The following is a 19882-nucleotide window of genomic DNA, read 5'->3' as shown; positions in this document are numbered from 1 at the left end:
TGTTCTTAGCCCAATCGAGCAGAAAAGGAAACTGGTTCAGTGATGTTGGTAATTTGTCTAAAATCACACAGCTAGTAGGTGACAGAGCCGGATGAAAAGCTAGGTTAGCTCCAGGACCAGAACTCTTAAACCACCCTGCTAGACCATTGCGGTGTACAGCCAAATTCAATGATTCCAATAGTGGAACCAACAGAGAAATTCCTGTTTTTACAAATAAATTCTTGGGTCCTTACAACAGAACTTCTAATTCAGTAAGTCATGCTTGGATCTGTGAACCTGAACTTTTCAGAAGTTCCCTACGTGATTCTTAATTTACAACCAGGTTTAGTAATCACTATAACAACGTATACAAGTCTTGAATGCTTATTGCAGGACTGCCAACCTGTGAGGATTAGTACATTTCTTGGTATGAGCACACATCCCCACCCGAAGCTTGATGGTGGCAGACGTGCCACAAAGACTCATGATCGGAGAAACTTTTAAGGTGGGGACTGGGAGATTCATCGACCTTGCTTTGAGAGAGTAAAGTTACCTTTACAGGTAATTAGCCTAAATCACTCTTCTACACACCATTTAACTTTTCCTCTAAAATGTACACAGTAGCATTAAACCAGTTCAATGACTGAAGTTTACTTACCTAAAACTCTTAGTCTCTCAGCTCCTACTACCACTTCATTGTTGTCTGCAGAGAAGAGCAATTTTCCAGAAACTGTCTTTACCTCGAACTTTTTGCCATAAGCTTCTACAGCTTTTGGCCCTAGAAGGGGGAGAGAGAGAATACATTCGTTCCGTTGCATTCAATTATAAAGAGCTTTTCGCAGAACATATACATCTGACAAGATTGTATTGGACTTTAATGTAAGTGGATTGGTTTTCAGAAGCTAGCCGTGACAATTAGCCTCATGACTCTAGCCATATCTTGCCAATTACTTTTAATCATACGCTCTCCAGCTATGATTTTAAAAACCATCATGTCCTTCCTCCAAACTAATGCTTGAGTGAGATTTCCCTCAGCTAACCACCAAATTACTTTCAAATACTTGTAGATTTTGGCTTGCATTTATGAAAGCACAAAATACTCACCACCTCTTGAAGGACCGGCATATCTTTGGCCAGCCCTAACTGTTGGAAAGGGCACCTTTAAATTCAGCTGAAGTCTGCCTCACTCTTTCTACCCTTGACCCGCTGGCTGCATTTGACACCAGACAAGTATATAAGTCATTTCTTGACAGAAGAGGCTATAATATCTTGTAATTACTTGCCCTGAAAGTTACTGAATCTTTCATGATAGAATTTCATTCAATAAAAAATAAATTTTAGAGGTTTTATCATATCACAACAGATACTATTCTTGAAGCTGAGGCTATAGTAGTGGCAAAAGGAAGACAAAGTCCCTGATCCCTTAGCACTTACCTGCTGACAGAGACAGACAGACAGACATTTAAACATGTGTTAATAAATCAACCAGAAAACTGCAGAGAGTTTTAGGTATTATGGAAAAAGTAGAACAGGTTAGTGTGTTAGAATTCTTAAAAAAACAACAGCAACAACATAGAGCTACCTAAATACCTGAAGTTCAGAAGGCTCCAAAAAGCTAGACCACAGAAATGCATCAGAATAACCTGGGGGTGTCATCATTCTCAATGATAATAGCTGAGATCAAAAAGGAATTTACCTTTTGGTCTGGAAATTCACATAGAAAAATATTTGAGGGGAGAGTCCAGAAAGCTTATATTTTTTTCCAAAACTGCCCAGGAGATTCTGATACAACTGTTTCTCAGTATCTGTGGGGGATTAGGTCCAGGATACCCCTCGGATATCGAAATCCATGGATGCTCAAGTCCCTTATATAAAACGGTGTGATACTTGCATATAACTTATGCATATTCTCCTGTATACTTTATTTATTTATTTATTTTTATAAATTTAATTAATTAATTAATTTATTTTTGGCTGCATTGGGTCTTTGTTGATGCGCACGGGCTTTCTCTAGCTGCGGCGAGCGGGGGCTACTCTTCGTTGCGGTGTGCAGGCTTCTCACTGTGGTGGCTTCTCTTGTTGCGGAGCACGGGCTCTAGGCACTTGGGCTTCAGTAGTTGTGACACTTAGGCTCAGTAGTTGTGGCTCTTGGGCTCTAGAGTACAGGCTCAGTAGTTGTGGCACATGGGCTTAGCTGCTCTGCAGCATGTGGGATCTTCCTGGACCAGGGCTCGAACCCGTGTCCCCTGCATTGGCAGGTGGATTCTTAACCACTGCGCCACCAGGGTAGCCCCTCCTGTATACTTTAAATTATCTAATTACTTATGATACCTAATACAATGTATGCTGTGTAAATAGTTGCAAAGACAATATAAATACTATGTAAACAGTTGCCAGCACCGGACAAACTCAAGTTTTGCTTTTTGGATCTTTCTGGAATTTTTTTCCCCCAAATGTTTCTACCTGTAGTTGGTTGATTACAGGAATGTGGAACTCGTGGATACGGAGGGCCGACTGTATAGCATTTTTGTTTCCTTCTAGTTATTTTTCAAGACAGTGTCACTTATTAGTAAAAAGTAGTAGTGAAAGGGCCCTCAGTGCCTTCCAGGCAAAGATCACTAGGAACACACTTGGAGTTGAACAAGTTGGGTTTTTAACTCATTGCCATGAGAGAGAACACACACTGTGGGGAACCATAGGGCTTCTCAATAAGAAGAAAGAATTTATTACAGGATCTGGCCTTATAATAGGTCATCTGGAGGCAGGGTTTAAGGAAGCAAGGTTTTGTTCTGGATTACATGCTGTCAGGAACTGGGAGTAATTTTACGATTAGCATCTTAGTAAATCTTATCTAGAGTAGGGAAGACCAGAACCATGCCAAACTGTAATGGATAAACAAACAGTAGTCATTCATAATATAGGGGGATAGGGGGAAGTTTGGTGATTCCTGTGGTTTGGATAAAAGTTTCTATTTTTCATCTATGTTCAGACATGATCAGAGTTGTGTTTGCTTTTTGTTTTTTCTCCATCCTTCATGGCCACGAGTGGCCTTGTCTGGTGTTGAGGTTCTGTGAGATCACTTATGTCCACACAGAACACCAACGCTTGGCTGATAGAGCCCAGCCAGCCCCTGGATGTCCGCTTTCCTCTTTGGCAAGACTATCACACTAAGAATCAGAAGACCAAAATTATGTCCCAACTCTCTCATTTTCTGGTAATGTGACTTTGGGCAAGTCATTTGATCTTTCTGAACCTCATTCTCTGCATCTGCAAAATTGTGCTACTACCATCGATTCTATCTACCGCATAGAAAGGTTAAAAGGACTGAATTATACTGTGTTTATAAAGAGAAATTTGTAGGCAGAAAAGAGTTGTGAAATGTAGGGGACTGACCTTGTGATTATCATCACCATTGGGAACATAACCATCGCCATTTTTCTAATGTAATGGTCACAACACATTGAAATGAAAAAATGGTGACCATCTCTGAGTGAACTTCCCTCATTTGCATCATCATGTCAATTCAGCAAAACTGATCTCTTGCCAGTACATCCACACTGGCCCTCTGACAAAAAGAAGCACCCTGGAAAGGCTCTTTAATGAGTGGCGGATGGAAACAGCAGACAGAGCACGCATTTCCAAATGGTATGGGACCTGGACATTGTCTTCTTTGACTGCCTTCACACTGTACGTGAGAACAAGTGAAAGCAAAGCCAAGGGCTCCCTCAAGGTCACCAAGTGAGCTAATGGCAGATCTGCGTCTGGAACTGTGCCCTAGGAATTATTCCATAGCAGAAAAGGGATGTTTATTTGTCTAGAAAGGAAAAGGACGCTGGGGCAATTAGGAGAGGAACTTTTGGAGGATGAGAGGAATTAGGAAGCTGGAGACAAGGAAGAGAGAAATCCTGAAAGAAGAGACATGTACAGTGAGGGCCTGGGATTAAGTTGCTTAGGGAGGGCTAAGATGTAGCTGTCTTCTTGGTCACAACAAACCTTCAGTAAAATCTGTATTATTTGGCAATGCTTTGAGGTTGTTACCTTTTCTTTTTAGGGGGGAGACTGGAGATCAGGAGGCCTAGTGCTAATGAATGAATGAACGAATGAGTGAATGAATGAATGATCTCAGGATGGCCATGGGGTGAGCACAATTTGCCCACTCTGGATCTAGTCAGATACGGCGGTATGACTTGTGCACACAAATGCTTGGACTTTGCTTTCATGGACTTGGGCAATACCATGAGACACACCCCTGAGGAGTCAAGAACACTGGTCTGTGTGTAAACTAAGTTTACTCTGCACTTACGAACGGTGTGTGAGACACAGGAGCATGTACTGAAGAGACTGCAGCCATCAGAGAACACAAGACACCATTAAGTTATCTTGCTTTTCAAGGCTTCTGAGAATACAACATGGACTTTACCAGGGACAGAACCATTTGGGTATATAAAGCTCAGTAGTTGGTAGTTTTAGCCAAAACTCCACAGACCAACTGCTGGCTCCATGGTGCAGATGGCTTGTCCTTTTGTTGATTTCACCTGGGGCTGCCAAAGTTCCTTGGACATGATGAAATCTTTAAAAAAAAAAAAAGGATTCTACAAAGAAAAGTAAATGGAGCTGGAGACCTGCGTTCGCTCAGGAGGTCTCTTGGTGAGCTCACTTCCTCTCTGGGATGGAAAAGATCGTTATTTGTAACCTGAAACTAATCTTCAGTTAATCCCTTTCTGTGCACAGTAGTGTACGTGTGAAGCACCTCCTTAATTAATCTCCTCCATCAGGATGCACTGGCCATCTCCCAGTCCTGCCAATGCCATGAATGTGGGAGCTAGAAGGACTTGGGGGCCGTGCAGTCTAATTTCTTTCCTCATCTCCCTTGATCCTGGAGCCTTTCCCCACTCTGGCTAGATGTTGTATAAGACTTCTACAACTTTCCTCCTTGCAGGTCAGAGGGTTCCCTGTTTGGACCTACTACTGAGATGATACTAAATCAGCAGCAGCATGAGTCAGGTATGCCTGTGTCGCCTGGCCTGGGAACTTAACCATCATTTAAAACATTGTTTCCTGTGAAAAGATTACCTGAATTGCTAACAATGGAATTTCTTCTGGGCTTTTGAGACATGATCATTAGGTAATAAGCAGGAGAACTCTTGAATCCTCAGGACTGCCATGGTAAACCCGGCTGCTTAGGCAAAATGATTTGCTGTCAGGTAAGTCCACCACTAAGTGTAATGGGCCTTAGGATATTTTCTCCTGGAACTGCTCTGTGCTTTCTACCATGTGCATCAATGTAAAAGGAGAACCCTGAAGGGAAACTTTAGGGGTGATCGTGCATGGGTATATGTACTGGGAATTCTATTTGAACATACGTACTATCCTCTCTAGAAGGCATCTTGAAAGGCTGCTGCCGGCTGGTGTTAGGATGGCTTTCTGCCCATCTTGTTTAATATTAGCTACCTTGTGCCTTACTTTAAGAAGTAGGGATGGGGTCTCAGCTCCAGGGGCCTGCCCTGGTCAGGGGAGACAGAAAGAAGATGGGGAAGCAGAGAGGCAGGAGAGAGGAGAGAACAACAGAAGAGGAAAAGGAGAGAGAGAAAGAGGAGAGATGGGAGGACGGAGGAGGAGGAAGAAAGAAAGGACAGAGAGAAAGAGGGGAGAGGCGAGAGAGAAGGGGGAGGCAGAGGGAGACAAAGGGAGATGGAGAGAGGGGGAGGGAAGAGGGGGTGAAGGAGGAGAAAAGGGGAAGTCGGAAGAGAGAAGCAAAAGGAGGAGGTGGGGAGGGAGGGAGGGGAGGGAGGAGGAAGGAGGAGAAAAAAGGAGGGGGAGAGAGAGACTCTTTTCCTGAGTAACAGTCATTCGTCCAGTTCCAGCTTTATGAAAACAAAATCTCTCAAGTCAGCCAAATCTCCCACTGCAAATAAATGGCAAATGATCAAATGATCAGGCTAAATAAGTCCCTTTTGAACTCGGGAATCTGGGAGCTGGAGGTCGGATTTATTTCCCTCCTGGAGGCAATTTTCACGCATACCACTTAAATCACTGCTTACTGAAGCTGTTTATTTAATTATTTAGCATCGTGACTGTGGGCCAGATGTTAGAGCAGCGAGGCCGCTGAGCTGGGCGCGCGCTGGAAGAGCAGTTTTATGGATTACGGGCTCTGCCATAGCCGTTCCTCCAGTGGGAGCCAGTCTAGGTCACCCACCGGCTGTGGCTCTCCAGACATACACATCTGGTGGCGAAAGAGTGAGGCTCTTTCCCCAGCAAGACTCTGGGCACAAAGGCACCTGCCTCCCCGTGGCATTTGGATTAGTGGGGCTCCAGATGTTTTAGTCCCAGCAATGTTTCAGGACATTTGGGCAACTGGCTTCTCGAAATGTCCATCTGTATACATTTCTTTCGGCCCTGAAGCCAAACAAATGGCATCTTCTGTCTGCAAGTGTAACAATGCCGTTCAGACATAGCCCCCCTTTCCCCTTCTGCTGTGGAGGTGCATAACAGCTCCTATTTACCGCTGCTCATAACCTACAGAGGGGACACTGGTCGTACCACCCAGCATGTTACCGTGACCATGAGGCCATGTTCATCATTGCAGTCATTATGGTGAATAACCAATCCATGTTTAAATTTCAGGACTGTGCAGCTTAAACCCCACTGGGTGTTTTCCACGGCTGTTAGGAGCAGATCTGCTCTATGAAAAGGAACTACACAAACATATTCAGTCGGGGTACATCTGCATCTCGCAATTGAGCTAGGTTCAAAGTCAGCACGTACGGCAAATATGGCATGGATTCAAACTACCATTACAAATCCCTTTTACAACCCATAAAGTATGATGTGCATGGTTCTGTGTATACCGTGCTCTCTTCCAGTCAATACAACACAGCCAGCTTTTCCTCTGGCACTGGAGCAGAGAGCTTTGCCGTGGTTGAGCTCCAGCTGAAGCAGCTGGTGTTTAGGGGCCATGCTACGTGAAAAACAGTTGATTCTTCCTCCCCACCCCCTACACGAGTATCATCAGATTTGCATACGTTAAAGGTGTGTATAGGATGAGACTCTGCCCTTGAGTAGCATCAGGGAACACATGCTTTGTTCTCTTTTCCGACACTGTAAAATGTGCGAGCAGACTTTCCTTTCTTTAGATACATCACATGGTGTTTCATTCAACCTTCCATGGTATGTTTTTTGAGTGCTTACCCTGGACCAGACACTGCTAAGTTCTTTCTTTTCTTACCTGTTATCAGCTGAGTTAGGACTTTAGTCTGTTCGTTGAGGATGTTCACTGTCACATTTCTGGCAGATTTGAAGTACAGGGCATTACCCTGTAATAAGAAAAATAGAGAAACATATGAAAATGGCAGCAGATTTTTTTTTTCATTACAGGTTATTACAAGATATTGAGTATAGTTCTCTGTGCTATACAGTAGGTCCTATTGTTTGTATATTTTATATATGGTGGCAGCAGATTTCTAAACAAAACTGTAATCCCCACTCTCCATGGGGCTGAGCTGATCTTAGCCAAGTTCTAATTGATGTATCTTTCTTTGAAAATTCTAAATGTTTAATGATCCCCACATACATGATAATTAATTGGCATTCAATCAGAATGGATTTTCCCCAAAGAGACACACAGATAGACAGACACACTCCAAAGAGATTTCATACACACACACACACACACACACACACAAATTTGTTGAATCAAAGACAACAAGGACACAGAGCCCTTTAGATCTTACTGTAGATGTTAGTTAGCTCTGGTACACGGAACGATCAGGAGTGAATGATAATCTCCTACTCTCACCCTTTCTAGTTCACAGTTTCTCCGAAGAACTATGCAGAGTTCTTAGTGGAGAGGAAAATGCTTGTGGAAAACACTCCAGGTTTCCCCCTCCAGCAGGTCCACTGGCTGTGACAATACAGGTGCTCCCCAGGAAGATGGAAATCTTTTTGTAGAATGTTTGCCACGCATGGATACAAAACCCAGGAGGATCCAGCATCTCCAAGGTGCCCTCTGCCTCCCCTTTCTTCCTTTTCTTTCTCCAGATTTCTTTTCCTCCAGGCATCCTGTGCCTTCAACCCATCTCGCTTTAATCAAAAAGGGCACCTGATCCCCCTTCCACATGCTGGCAGACATTTCTGAGAATGACTCAGAACAGAGGCTGGCACACTTTTTCTATAAAGGGCCTGATAATAAATATTTTAGGTTTTGTGGGACATATCATCTCTGTGTTAACTATTCAAATCTTCTGCTTTAGTGCAAAGGAGCCATAGACAATACATAGACAAATAGGTATGGCTGTATTCCAGTAAAACTTTCTTCGTGGATAATGACATTTTGATTTCATATAATTTTAAACTTAATATAATCTTATTTTGTCATAAAATATTACTCTTCCTCCCCCTGCCTTTCCCCCACCAAACATTTAGAAATGTAGAAACTATCTCAGTTCACCAGCCAGATGAGAACAGGCAGAGGGCTGGATGTAGCCCATAGGCCATATTGTGCCAACCCCCAGCTTAGACGTTCTTCCTTTCTTGGAGTAAACTAAAGCCATAAACAAAAGGACGAATCTCTGACAAAATATGTCAGTAACCAGATGGTTATTAGGAAGAAGAATGTGGGAAGTCATCCTTGTCTTTACAAACCCTCGTTACCACATGGCATGTACCTGCCTGAAAATTCAGTAAAGCCACTATGAATCGAGTCCCAAATACAGAAAAACCATTGCGCCACGAGTTGTCAGGAAAATGAAGATAGGAAAGACCCTTTTCACCTTCAAAGTCTTACGTTCCAGTGGGGACAATGACGCAGCACACACACCTACAACACCAGGCAGAGGACCGTAAGGGTGATTAGAGAGCAGCAAACAGTGTGCGGGAACTTTCCTGAAGGGGGAGGCTGTCCCTGGCTGAAGGCTGTGGAGTGAGACGCAAAGGGGATGGTCATGCTGAACTGAACCTGGAACAGAATGTAGATAGGCTTTTCCGAAGATGGAGTGAGAAAACAAGGATGGTTGTGGGCTGACTGTCTCATGTCTCTTTTCTTCGAAAACAGGTGATTCATGGGCCCAGCCCAGGGCCTGCAGATGGTGGAGTGGCAGAGCTGTGCTGACAGGCGGCTCGGGCCAAGGTCTGAGGTGGTTTTTCACAAGCGGAGGAGGTGGATGGGGCAGCCACCACCAAGGCGTCTTCCACACACTGATGGTCTAGAGCCATGGTCCCTCTCACCCAAGGTTAACTGCTGAAATGGATGACTGACCCGCTCAAGCCCTGAGAAACCAGTTAACCTTGGGTGAGAGCTCTTGTCCTATTGTTGAGGAGAGAGAGAACTCCTGCCACATCTGGGCAACCACTGATTCACTGTGCCCCTCCCCCCCCCACCCCGTAGCTTGAAATTAAAATTTTGCCTGATGAATAAAGGTTTTTTTGCTCTGTTTTGTTTTTTGTTTATTACTTGGATCAGGGAAGAAGAAATACATTGAATCTAATATTGACACAGGTTTTTTTGTTTTTTTTGTTTTTTCCCATCCATTAGGAAACAGATATTAACCTAAAATAGTTTCTTTGCCATTGCTTCTGGCAGGGCTTAACTGTGCTACTTCAAACTTACAAACAATTCAAGCAATGTGAGAATTCAGAACCTGGAACCTGCCTAGGAGGATATAGGTTTCTAGAAGTTAAAGCACTAACTCTTCATATATTGAGCAACCTGGCACTGCAGAGAGAGGGGTGACCCGGAATCAGACAACTGGATAAACTCCATGGCCACTGACCAGTGTGCGACCTTGAGCAAATCACTTAATCATTCTGTGGTTCATTCTCTGCAACATCGATATCAGCAGCAGCACAGGGCTGACATAGCTGAGCCCTCGCTATGAGCCACGCACACAGTAGAAGCCCTGGAGTCAAGCTACCTAGTTTCCAAGCTCCACTCTACCACCTCCCAGTTGGGTGGCTTTGGGCAAGTAACTTAAGTTTCTTGATATGTGATGTTGCACATATTATTATTAAATTATTAAAAGACACATCTTATTAAAATTATTAAATTCTCTATGTAATGAACTGTGTTCCAGGCACACAGTAAGTCCTCTGTAGTTGGTAGGGTTAGGGGAGGGGGCAGACAGGGCAGGTTAGTGACAGAGGCAGGAGGAGGAGGAGGGGGAAAGAGAGGAAGAGGAGGGGAGACGGAGGGGGAAAGAGAGGAAGAGGAGGGGGGAGGGGGAAAGGAGGGAGGAGGAAAAGGATGACCTTTCTTTGTATTACCTAATCCTTATAACCTATGTGTGAACTAAGTCAGGGGTATCCTTTACATCGAATATTCTGTTTCCAGATTTCAAAGGATCTCCCTTTAGTGGCCGGTTCACTATTATCTTTCAAATCCCAGTATCTTCAAACGTATCTGCCTGCCCTTAATATTCACAAAATTCTATTGAGGAAAAAAAAAATCTCTACAGCTTTGATCAAGGTTTGTAGCAAGAGATTAAATAAAGCCAGCCATTCCTTTTTATTGCTAGGTCAAACTATTAACATATAGCATTAATTGGTCTATGATGCTTAACACGTTGGGAAACAGTCTTTGCTACATAAGGGTTTAAACAAAGAGCCTCATTCTAGCCTGGGACAGCTTGCTATAATCCTCCCATATACAGTACCTGATAACAGAAAGATTACCAGGAAAAGAGCACAAACCACCAGCTAACAAACTCTGACTCAGCTGGGTTAGTGCCATTTTATTTGGCTCTCTGGCTCGCTTTACTGAGGTTAAACCAGGAAATAGCAGCCAAGCGAAGCATCCCTGCGGTCTCTGTGGTATCAGAACCAGTAGGGGAAACACTTTATGAGGAGAGGCTAAATTCTGCTCTCTCAGCTGCTTCTCTTTCCTGTCTCCCTCCCACTCACCACTGCAGCCTCTGGGCCTGGGGAGGTTAATTTCTGCCACAGGATAGCCTGCTCTGGGGCCAGTGACTTTCACTAAATGACTTCAAGGCAACCATCCAAGGACAAGGGGCTTATGGGGAACCCAAGGGAGGCTCAGCCCCGCCTGGCGGAAAGGGAGGAGTCTGGCAAACCCGAGGGTGTTTGATGATGATTATCAGAGCTCTGGACCGGAGCAAGTCAGTCTGTGGCCAATCAGCCCAGATTCTCCTGGACACAGGGTGAGGCTGCTTGGGACATGAGGAAGGGGGACACACACCATTTCTCCCACTTTGGGAGATCAGGACATGCCACATCAGTACTCTCCCCAAACAAGTACAGCATGCAGCATTTGGATGGAGAAGAACCCCCATCGTATCTGTTTCTCTAGAGCAGAACATGCAGAACAGAATCACACATTTTCTTGATGACGCAAGACCACTGCAATGAACATTATTTACCCCACAATGCTTTCCAGGGACTACTGTATGCATGTGGCTATTTGAACACTAAATGGCTTCATCATGCTGACATTTTAAAATTAGTGTATCTGATTTTTTGAAATGTATTATTTGTTCTCATATGAAGGCAGTCCATATAAACATGAAATACTACAAAGCTTATCTTGAAGAGCAGTGGTTCATACCTCTCACCACCTTGAAAGCAAAGAGCTTTCAACTTGCCAGGATTCTCCTTCAGGTACTTCCCTCCCCATGGCCCAAAATATACTTCTGTGCTATCTCTTATCTATCGACTTTAGACGTTATCCACTGAATTTCTCCAATGGTATGGACTCTTCCATGCAATTTTGGTCAAATCAATATTCAGAATCTACATTATTATGATTATGCGTAATATTGTCCACAGCTGAGCGAAGTCATGTTCTTTGATTACATTTCCTTTTTCTTTCTTGTACACTTTTTTTTTCTTTTTGTAGAGTCAATAAATGCTTCATTAAAAAAAAATGCTTTATTTTCTACTTTTGTTTTTTTCCTCCTAATGTTGAATCCTTTTTCTTTAGGTTCTATATTCTGGGAAATAACCTCAGCTTTAAGTTCCAATATTTCTGCTGATTTTTTAAAAAAATTTTACTACAGTACTTGTAATTTTCAAGAGCTTTTTCTTATTCTTTGAAACTTCATTTTATACCATCCCTTCTATGTTTCACTGACACACTATCCTCTCTTAGACGAAATAAAAATGCTCTTTGGAAGCTCTGGGTTTCTGGAAGAGTAAACCTTGCCATAGCGAATTGGCTAATTCAATGGAAAACCTTCAAATGTCAGTATCTGTGGGCAGTCAGTACCTGTGGGCTAGTTTCATCAAAGAGGAATTCTCTAAACTCCTAAACTCTCTAAACTTTTTCTGACATTTCATTGTTAGTGCAAAGAAATGCAACAGATTTCTGTATGTTAATCTTGTATCCTGCTACCACGCTAAATTCGTTTATCAGTTCTACTAGTTTTTGTGTGGAGTCTTTAGGGTTTTCTATATATAGTATCACATCATCTGCATATAATGACAATTTTACATTTTATTTTTTATTTTTATTTTTTTAACATCTTTATTGGAGTATAATTGCTTTACAATGGTGTGTTAGTTTCTGCTTTATAACAAAGTGAATCAGCTATACGTATACATATATCCCCATATCTACTCCCTCTTACATCTCCCTCCCACCCTCCCTATCCCACCCCTCTAGGTGGTCACAAAGCAACGAGCTGATCTCCCTGTGCTATGCGGCTGCTTCCCACTAGCTATCTATTTCACATTTGGTAGTGTATATATGTCCATGTCACTCTCTCACTTCGTCCCAGCTTATTCTTCCCCCTCCCCGTGTCCTCAAGTCCGTTCTCTACGTCTGCGTCTTTATTCCTGTCCTGCCCTTAGGTTCTTCAGAACCTTTTTTTTTTTTTAGATTCTAAATATACATGTTAGCATACGGTATCTGTTTTTCTCTTTCTGACACTTCACTCTGTATGACAGACTCTAGGTCCATCCACCTCACTACAAATAAAATGAATACATTTTGTTTCTTTTTCTTGCCTGACTGCTGGGTCTAGGACTTGCAATACTGTGTTGAATAGAAGCAGTGAGAGTGGGCATCCTTATCATGTTCCAGATTTTGGCATGAAGGCTTTCAGCTTTTCACCACTGAGTATTATGTTGGCTGTGGGTTTGTCATAAATAGCTTTTATTATGTTGAGATACATTCCCTCTATACCCACTTTGGTAAGTTTTTATCATGAATGAATACTGAATTTTGTCAAATGCTTTTCCTGTACCTATTGAGATGATCAGGTGATTTTTGTCTTTTCATTTGTTGATGTAATGTGTCACACTGATTGATTTGCATAGTCTGAACTATCCTTGTGACCCTGGGATGAATCCAACTTGATTGTGCCATATGATCTTTTTTATGTGATGTTGGGTTTTGTTGTTAATACTTTGTTGAGAATTTTTGCATCTATTAGGTTGGCCAAAACGTTCGTTCAGGTTTTTCCATAACATTCTACGGAATAATCCGAACAAACGTTTCGGCCAACCCAATATATTATCAAAGATATTTGCCTGTGATTTTCTTTTTGTAGTGTCTTTGTCTGGTTTTGATATCAGGGTGATGGCTTCATAGAATGACTTTGGGAGTGCTTCCTCTTCTTCAATCTTTTGGAAGAGTTTGAGAAGGACTGGTGTAAGTTCTTCCCCAGTGAAGCCATCTGGTCCTGGACTTTTGTTTTCAGGGAGTTTTTTTGTTTTTGTTTTTGTTTTTTAATGACAAATTCTATTTCACTTCTAGTGATCAGTCTGTTTAAATTATCTATTTCTTCTTTGTTTAGTTTTGGTGGACTGTATGTTTCTAGAAACTTGCCCATTTCTTCTAGGTTGTCAAATTTGTTGGCATAAAATTGATCATAGTATTCTCTTACAGGTTTTTGTTGTTGTTGTTGTTGTATTTCTGTGTTATTAGTTGTTATTTCTCCTCTTTCATTTCCTATTTTATTTGGGTTCTCTCTCTTTTCTTCTTGGTGAGGCTGGCCAGAGGTGTGTTGATTTTGTTTACCCTTTCAAAAAAATCAGCTCTTGGTTTTATTGATTTTTTTCTATTTTTTAAAATCTCTATTTTATTTATTTTCTCTTTGATCTTTATCATTTCCTTCCTTCTACTGACTTTACGTTTCGTTTCCTCTTCTTTTTTTAATTCTTTTAGGTGGTTGGTTAGGTTGTTTGAGATTTTTCTGTATCACTATGAACTTCCCTCGTAGTACTGCTTTTGCTGCAACCCACAGATTTTTGTTTGGTTGTGTTTTTATTGTCATTTGCCTCAAGGTATTTTTTAATTTCCTCTTTGATTTCATCATTGACCCATTGGTTTTTCAGTAGCATGTTGTTTAGTCTCTAAATAATCTTTTTTTTCTCATTTCTTTTTCTATGGTTGATTTCTAGTTTCATGCCATTGTGGTCAGAAAAGATGCTTGAAGTAATTTCTCTCCTGTTAAATCTTTTGAGGCTTGTTTTCTGTCCTAGTATGTGATCTATAGTAGAGAACGTTCCATGTGCATTTGAAAAGAATATGTATTGTGCGGTGGGTTTTTTTTTGATATAATGTCCTGAAAATATCAATTAAGTCTAACTGTTTCATTGTGTCATTTAGGATCTCTGTTGCCTTACTGATTTTCTGTCTAGAACATCTCTCCATAGATGTGAGTGGGCTGTTAAAGTCTCCTACTATTTTTGTGTTCCCATCAATTTCTCCCTTCATGCTTGTTAGTATCTGTTTTATGTATTTAGATGCTCCTATAGTGGGTGCTATATGTCAATGACTGTAATATCCTATTCTCATATTGATCCTTTTATCATTATATAGTGTCCTTCTTTATCTTTCTTTATGGTCTTTGTTTAAAGTCTGTTTTGTCTGATATGAGTATTGTTACCCCTGCTTTCTTGTCATTTCCATTTGCATGAAATATCTTTTTCCATCCCTTCACTTTCAATCTACATGTGTCCTTTGCCCTAAAGTGGGTCTCTTGTAGACAGAATATTATTATCCAATCTGCCACTTTATGTCTTTTGATTGGAGCATCTAGTCCATTGACATTTAAGGTAATTATTGATAGGTATGTATTTATTGCCATTTTGAACCCAGTTTTCCAGTTGATTTTGTATTTCTTCTTGTTCCTTTCTTTTTGTTTTTGTTTTTCCTTTTGTGGTTTGATGGTTTTCTTCTGTATTATACTTGAGTTCTCTTCTTTCTAGTTTTTGTGAATCTGTTGTATGTTTTTGATTTGTAGTTATCCTGTTTTGTTTTTCAAGTATGTTAACCCATTATTATATTTACTTGCTTTAGACTGATAGTAATATAGGCTCAAACACATTTAAAAAAAAAAATCTACATTTTCTTACTGCCCTCCCCAGTATTTTATGATTTGTATTTCCTCTTTAACATCTTCATGTTTATCCTTTTGCTATTCATTGCAGTTAATCATCACTTTCACACACAAAAATTTTTTTTAAATCTATGTACTGGCTCATTTAAGTGATTTATTTTCCAGTTGCAATTTTCTCTCTCCTACAGATTTTTGCCTCCTTTCTATTTAGAGAAGGCTTTTCAATACTTCTGGATGGTTTAACTTTCTAGATCACAATCCTCCTATCTTCTGCTAGGCTGGGAAGAGGTACTTCCTAGCCGGGTCAATTGGGGATGGGATCTGGGTATAGATGCTGAGTTTAACTGGTCTTTTTGCAGATTTTCCAACCAGTCCTTTTTGTCAGCCTCACTCCAGAGTGCATCATGACTATTGTTGGCCCAAGGCACTGTGCCTCAAGTGCTTTGTGGATAAGTAACCCTGTTCCATTCATTCTGGACAGTGGCTCTCAATTCATCAGGGACATCTATTTCCAGAGCCTTTCCAGGGCTCTGTATCATGGATCCTCTCTCACTCTATTTATTTATTTATTTTGCTTCCTTCACTGCACATTTGTAGATTCCAGCTCTGCCAGGTCAGCCCCCTCTCATCAACCCACTTTCCATCAGCCCTTTCCATCATTTTTTCTCTTTCTCTATGACCATGTAAGTTTATTCCTTTTCAGTTTTGTTTTCCATTTACTGTCTTTTTGAATGAAGCAGAGACTTATCATTTCTCACTGCCATCAATCTGTCTATCTTTAGAGCCACCTCTTACTTCTGCCTTCCTAAGTGGAAAAAGCAGGTTAAACTTGTGTGTAAGTCAAGAGCAAGTAGTGTCTGGTCCAGGACCCAAGAGCTTCTCTTAAGCATTTTGTATATACTCGGTGTCTAGAACATGTTACATATTGTCCTTGGCCCTGGAGAATAGGAAAGATACGACCTTTGTGTTGGAGTAGCTCCTTGCCCAGCAGGAGACTGAGTCAATGGAAAATAACCATGACAACAATGCAATATTCCTTCCATCAAGATCTATGCTCTCCCGGTATAAAGGGCACAGATTTTAATATTTGCTTTTGATGCCAGCCGCATCAACACAGCCTGTTCTGAAGTTACTTATCTTCATATATTTTCTTTGCCCTCTGAGGAGCTAACAGTCTGATCTGGGAATGTAGATAAAGAGAGAAAACCCCAAGACGGCACATAAACAACTTCCACATTCAGAGAAGGCTTTCAACTCTCAGTGGGAATGAAGCTCAGAGAAGGAAAGGATCAGCAGGGTTGGAATCCTGAGCCATCTTTCCAGAGGAGAATTTCGCTGGCTTCTGCCTTATCCTCCTAACGAAAAGGCACAGCAATTCACAGTAGCATAGTATCCACCTAATGCTGACTGAGAACACAGGGGAGCCTGGCCTGTGGAGTAACAGTTCAGAGCGTGAGCTTTGGAGTCAGATTTGGGCTTGAATCATAACTCTACTTTTACTAACTGTGTGGTGTTGGGTAAATCATTTATACTCTTTGAGCCTCATTTTCTATATTTACAAAATGAAGTTAAAGGCTACCTAACAGTGTTGATATGAGGATTAAAAAAAGACAGTATATGTCAAGGGCCTAGCACAGTGGCTACCAAAATGCTACATAAACTATAACAAGGAAACAGACAAACCCTATAGTAGGAAGGCTTCTTGGAAAACAACTGATTCTAGGACAGGGGCAAGAAATAGGAAAGATGTGCCTGGAACATCGTGCAGTGCCAGAAAGGAATGAAGTGCTCAAAAACAAATAAAAAAACAAACAGAAAAACACCCCACAATTATGGGGGAGCATGTCAAAGGGACACAGGAGACAAACTTAAAAGAGTTCCCAATGGCCAAGCTGGGACAATGTGAACAACAAAATAAATATTGTAGCACTGAATTATAACCCAAGACATAAAATAAATATCCATGAGTCCATTCTGATATACATAAATGATTAAATAGATAAATGGAACAGAAAAAACAAATCTCCTATATAGAAGAATTCCAAACAATTTTCATAGTTAATTCCCTATTCCTTAAAGATGGATTGCACATAGTGACTTCCTTTGGAAGAATACAGCATGAAATAGGGAATAGGAACATCACAGTGGAGAAATCTGACAAACACCCCTTCAGCCAGGTGACGAAGGTCAACATTAACAGTGATAAGTCATGTTGATAGTATGCACCCTTGAAAAATGTGAAGAGAGGGACACTTTACCTCTGTGGTCTTCCTCTTAAAAACCCATTACCTCCATCTAATTATGAGAAAATCATCAGACAAATCTTAATTGAGGGTCATTTTGCAAAACACCTGACCAGTACTCCTCAAAATGGTAAGGGCATCAAAACCAAGGAGAGTCTGAGAAACTGTCACAGCCAAGTAGAACCTAAAGAAACATGACAAATAAACATAATGTGGTATCCTGGATGAGATCCTTGGATATTAAAAGGACATTACATAAAAACTAAGAAAAATCTGAAAAAAGGATATATTTTAGTTAGTAATAGTGTGTCAGTATTGGTTCATTAACTGTGACAAAAGTACCATACCAATGTTCTATACTAGTAATAGAGGAGACTGGCTACGAGATATACAAGAATGCTCTGCATGATCTTTACAACTTGTCTGTATATTTAAACCTTTCAAAAAAATTTTTTAGTGTTTTTTTGGAAAGCTATATTAGGCTGCCAAATTCCAAGATCTAGAACTTTAGGAAGAGACCTCAGAAAGGCACTCATCTCTGCGAAGGCAGGAAGCTTAATACATCATGGACATGTGATTTCACTCTGGGGTGGATCATGTTACTAGAAAATTCTCGCCTAAACAAATTTATTTCCATGGGATTTTATCTTTAGGAATACTAAAATAAACAAGAGTGCACGGGCCTCTCACAGCCAGTTCTCTATGCAGGGCTCTTTATACGCTACCATTCTCCCCTGGTCAGTTTACAGAAAACAGGGTAATCAGAAGTCGCCAGCTTCTTTGTGGTAGGAATCACAATGTACTGGCTGTAGTGATCAATGTTCACTAAATAATATTCTTTTTTTTTTTTTAGTTGAAGTATAGTTGATTTACAATGTTGTGTTAATTTCTGCTGCACAGCAAAGTGATTCAGTTATACATACACATACATTCTTTTTTATATTCTTTTCCATTATGGTTTATCACAAGATATTGAATATAGTTCCCTGTGCTATACAGTAGGACCTTATTGTTTATCCATTCTATATGTATCAGTTTGCATCTGCTAACCCTAAACTTCCAATCCTTCCCTCCCCCCTGCCCCCTTGGCAACCACAAGTCTGTTCTCTATGTCTGTGAGTCTATTTCTAATACTAACTCTTGACATGACTAGAAAAATCAAACCGACACAAACTTGTATTCGTCATTAAAATCATCCCAAAAGGTACTTTGTAAGTTTACCCTCAGCAAGCATCAAATGTCTCCATTACCATTATTACTTTAAATAGGATGCTTTAGTTGTCTCTGAATTGATCCTTTTAAAAACATGACAAAGGGCTTCCCTGGTGGCACAGTGGTTAAGAATCCGCCCGCCAATGCAGGGGACACGGGTTCGAGCCCTGGTCCGGGAAGATCCTACATGCCGCGGAGCAACTAAGCCCATGCGCCACAACTAAGACCTGACACAGCCAAATAAATAAATAAATAAATAAATAAATAATTTAAAAAAAAACTGGAAGGGGACTGCCAGCTTTCCTAGTGTCTGGCACATTCCTGGCACTCACTAGGCTTTCAATCAATATTTGCTGAATAACTGAATACTCAGATCAAATTAAGAGTCAACTGAGAGTGAGAGTTGTCAACAAAAGAAGTAAATAAATGAAGGCTGACATCAACTCTCAAAGAGAGTTTTCAAAAGGCAAGCCATTAAGCATGGCTGATGTGACAGTGTAAACACAGGAAACTGAGAGTGCTGGGAGGAGGCAGTATAGACCTGTAGTCAACAAATACTTGTTCACCACCTACTGAGTGCAAGGAATTGTAGGTGATACAAATGAGAGTTGAGATGTTGAGACTTCAGATGACAGGGAGAAGCAGGGGCACACATCGTTATCCCCAATTCTTGCTGACCTGAAGGTTAAATTAAGCCCGTGCCCCGGGCTTGTAGCACCCGTCTGGCACGTGGTATGGAATATGCCCTCTTTCAATTGCCATTTGTTCATTCCATTAACATTTTAAAGATAACTTCTAGGCATAAAGCACTGTGCTATGTACTGAGCAGGTAGCCTCTGCTCTCCTGGAGCTTACAGCCCCCAGTAGGGAGGATGGACGTGAAGTTGAGTTCCGTAAAAGATTATATAATTGCGATTACAACGAGTACAATGAACAGGAAGTAGAAGTTGAAATGAGCACACACGCAAGGAAAACCTATCCTAATCTGAGCAGTCAACAAAGGCCTTCCTAAGGGAGAGGCATTTTGGCTGAGATCATAGGGGTGAATGGGAATTAACTAAACCAGAGGAGAAAGAACTTTTCAGACAGTGACAGACATGTATACCGGCCCTGAGGCAGGAGGGAGCTTGGTATATTTAAGGGACAGAGAGAAAG

The 19882-nt window shown here is 41.2% G+C and overlaps 1 protein-coding gene across 1 annotated transcript in view; it reads right to left on the bottom strand.

The window, feature by feature from the left end:
* The window catches only part of SGCD (sarcoglycan delta), a 407112-nt gene that overhangs the window by 147431 nt on the left and 239799 nt on the right, over positions 1-19882 (bottom strand). The window contains exons 4-5 of the mRNA XM_061188369.1: positions 7205-7292; positions 638-757 (exon numbers count right to left, since the gene is read on the bottom strand). Of these exons, the coding sequence (XP_061044352.1) occupies positions 638-757; positions 7205-7292 (208 nt within the window). The remainder of the gene's footprint in view (positions 1-637; positions 758-7204; positions 7293-19882) is intronic.

Source organism: Eubalaena glacialis, chromosome 4 (genome assembly GCF_028564815.1).
Source record: "Eubalaena glacialis isolate mEubGla1 chromosome 4, mEubGla1.1.hap2.+ XY, whole genome shotgun sequence".
Classification (NCBI taxonomy): domain Eukaryota; kingdom Metazoa; phylum Chordata; class Mammalia; order Artiodactyla; family Balaenidae; genus Eubalaena; species Eubalaena glacialis.
Note: the sequence above shows the minus strand (reverse complement) of the source record. Positions and strands in the feature narration are given on the sequence as shown.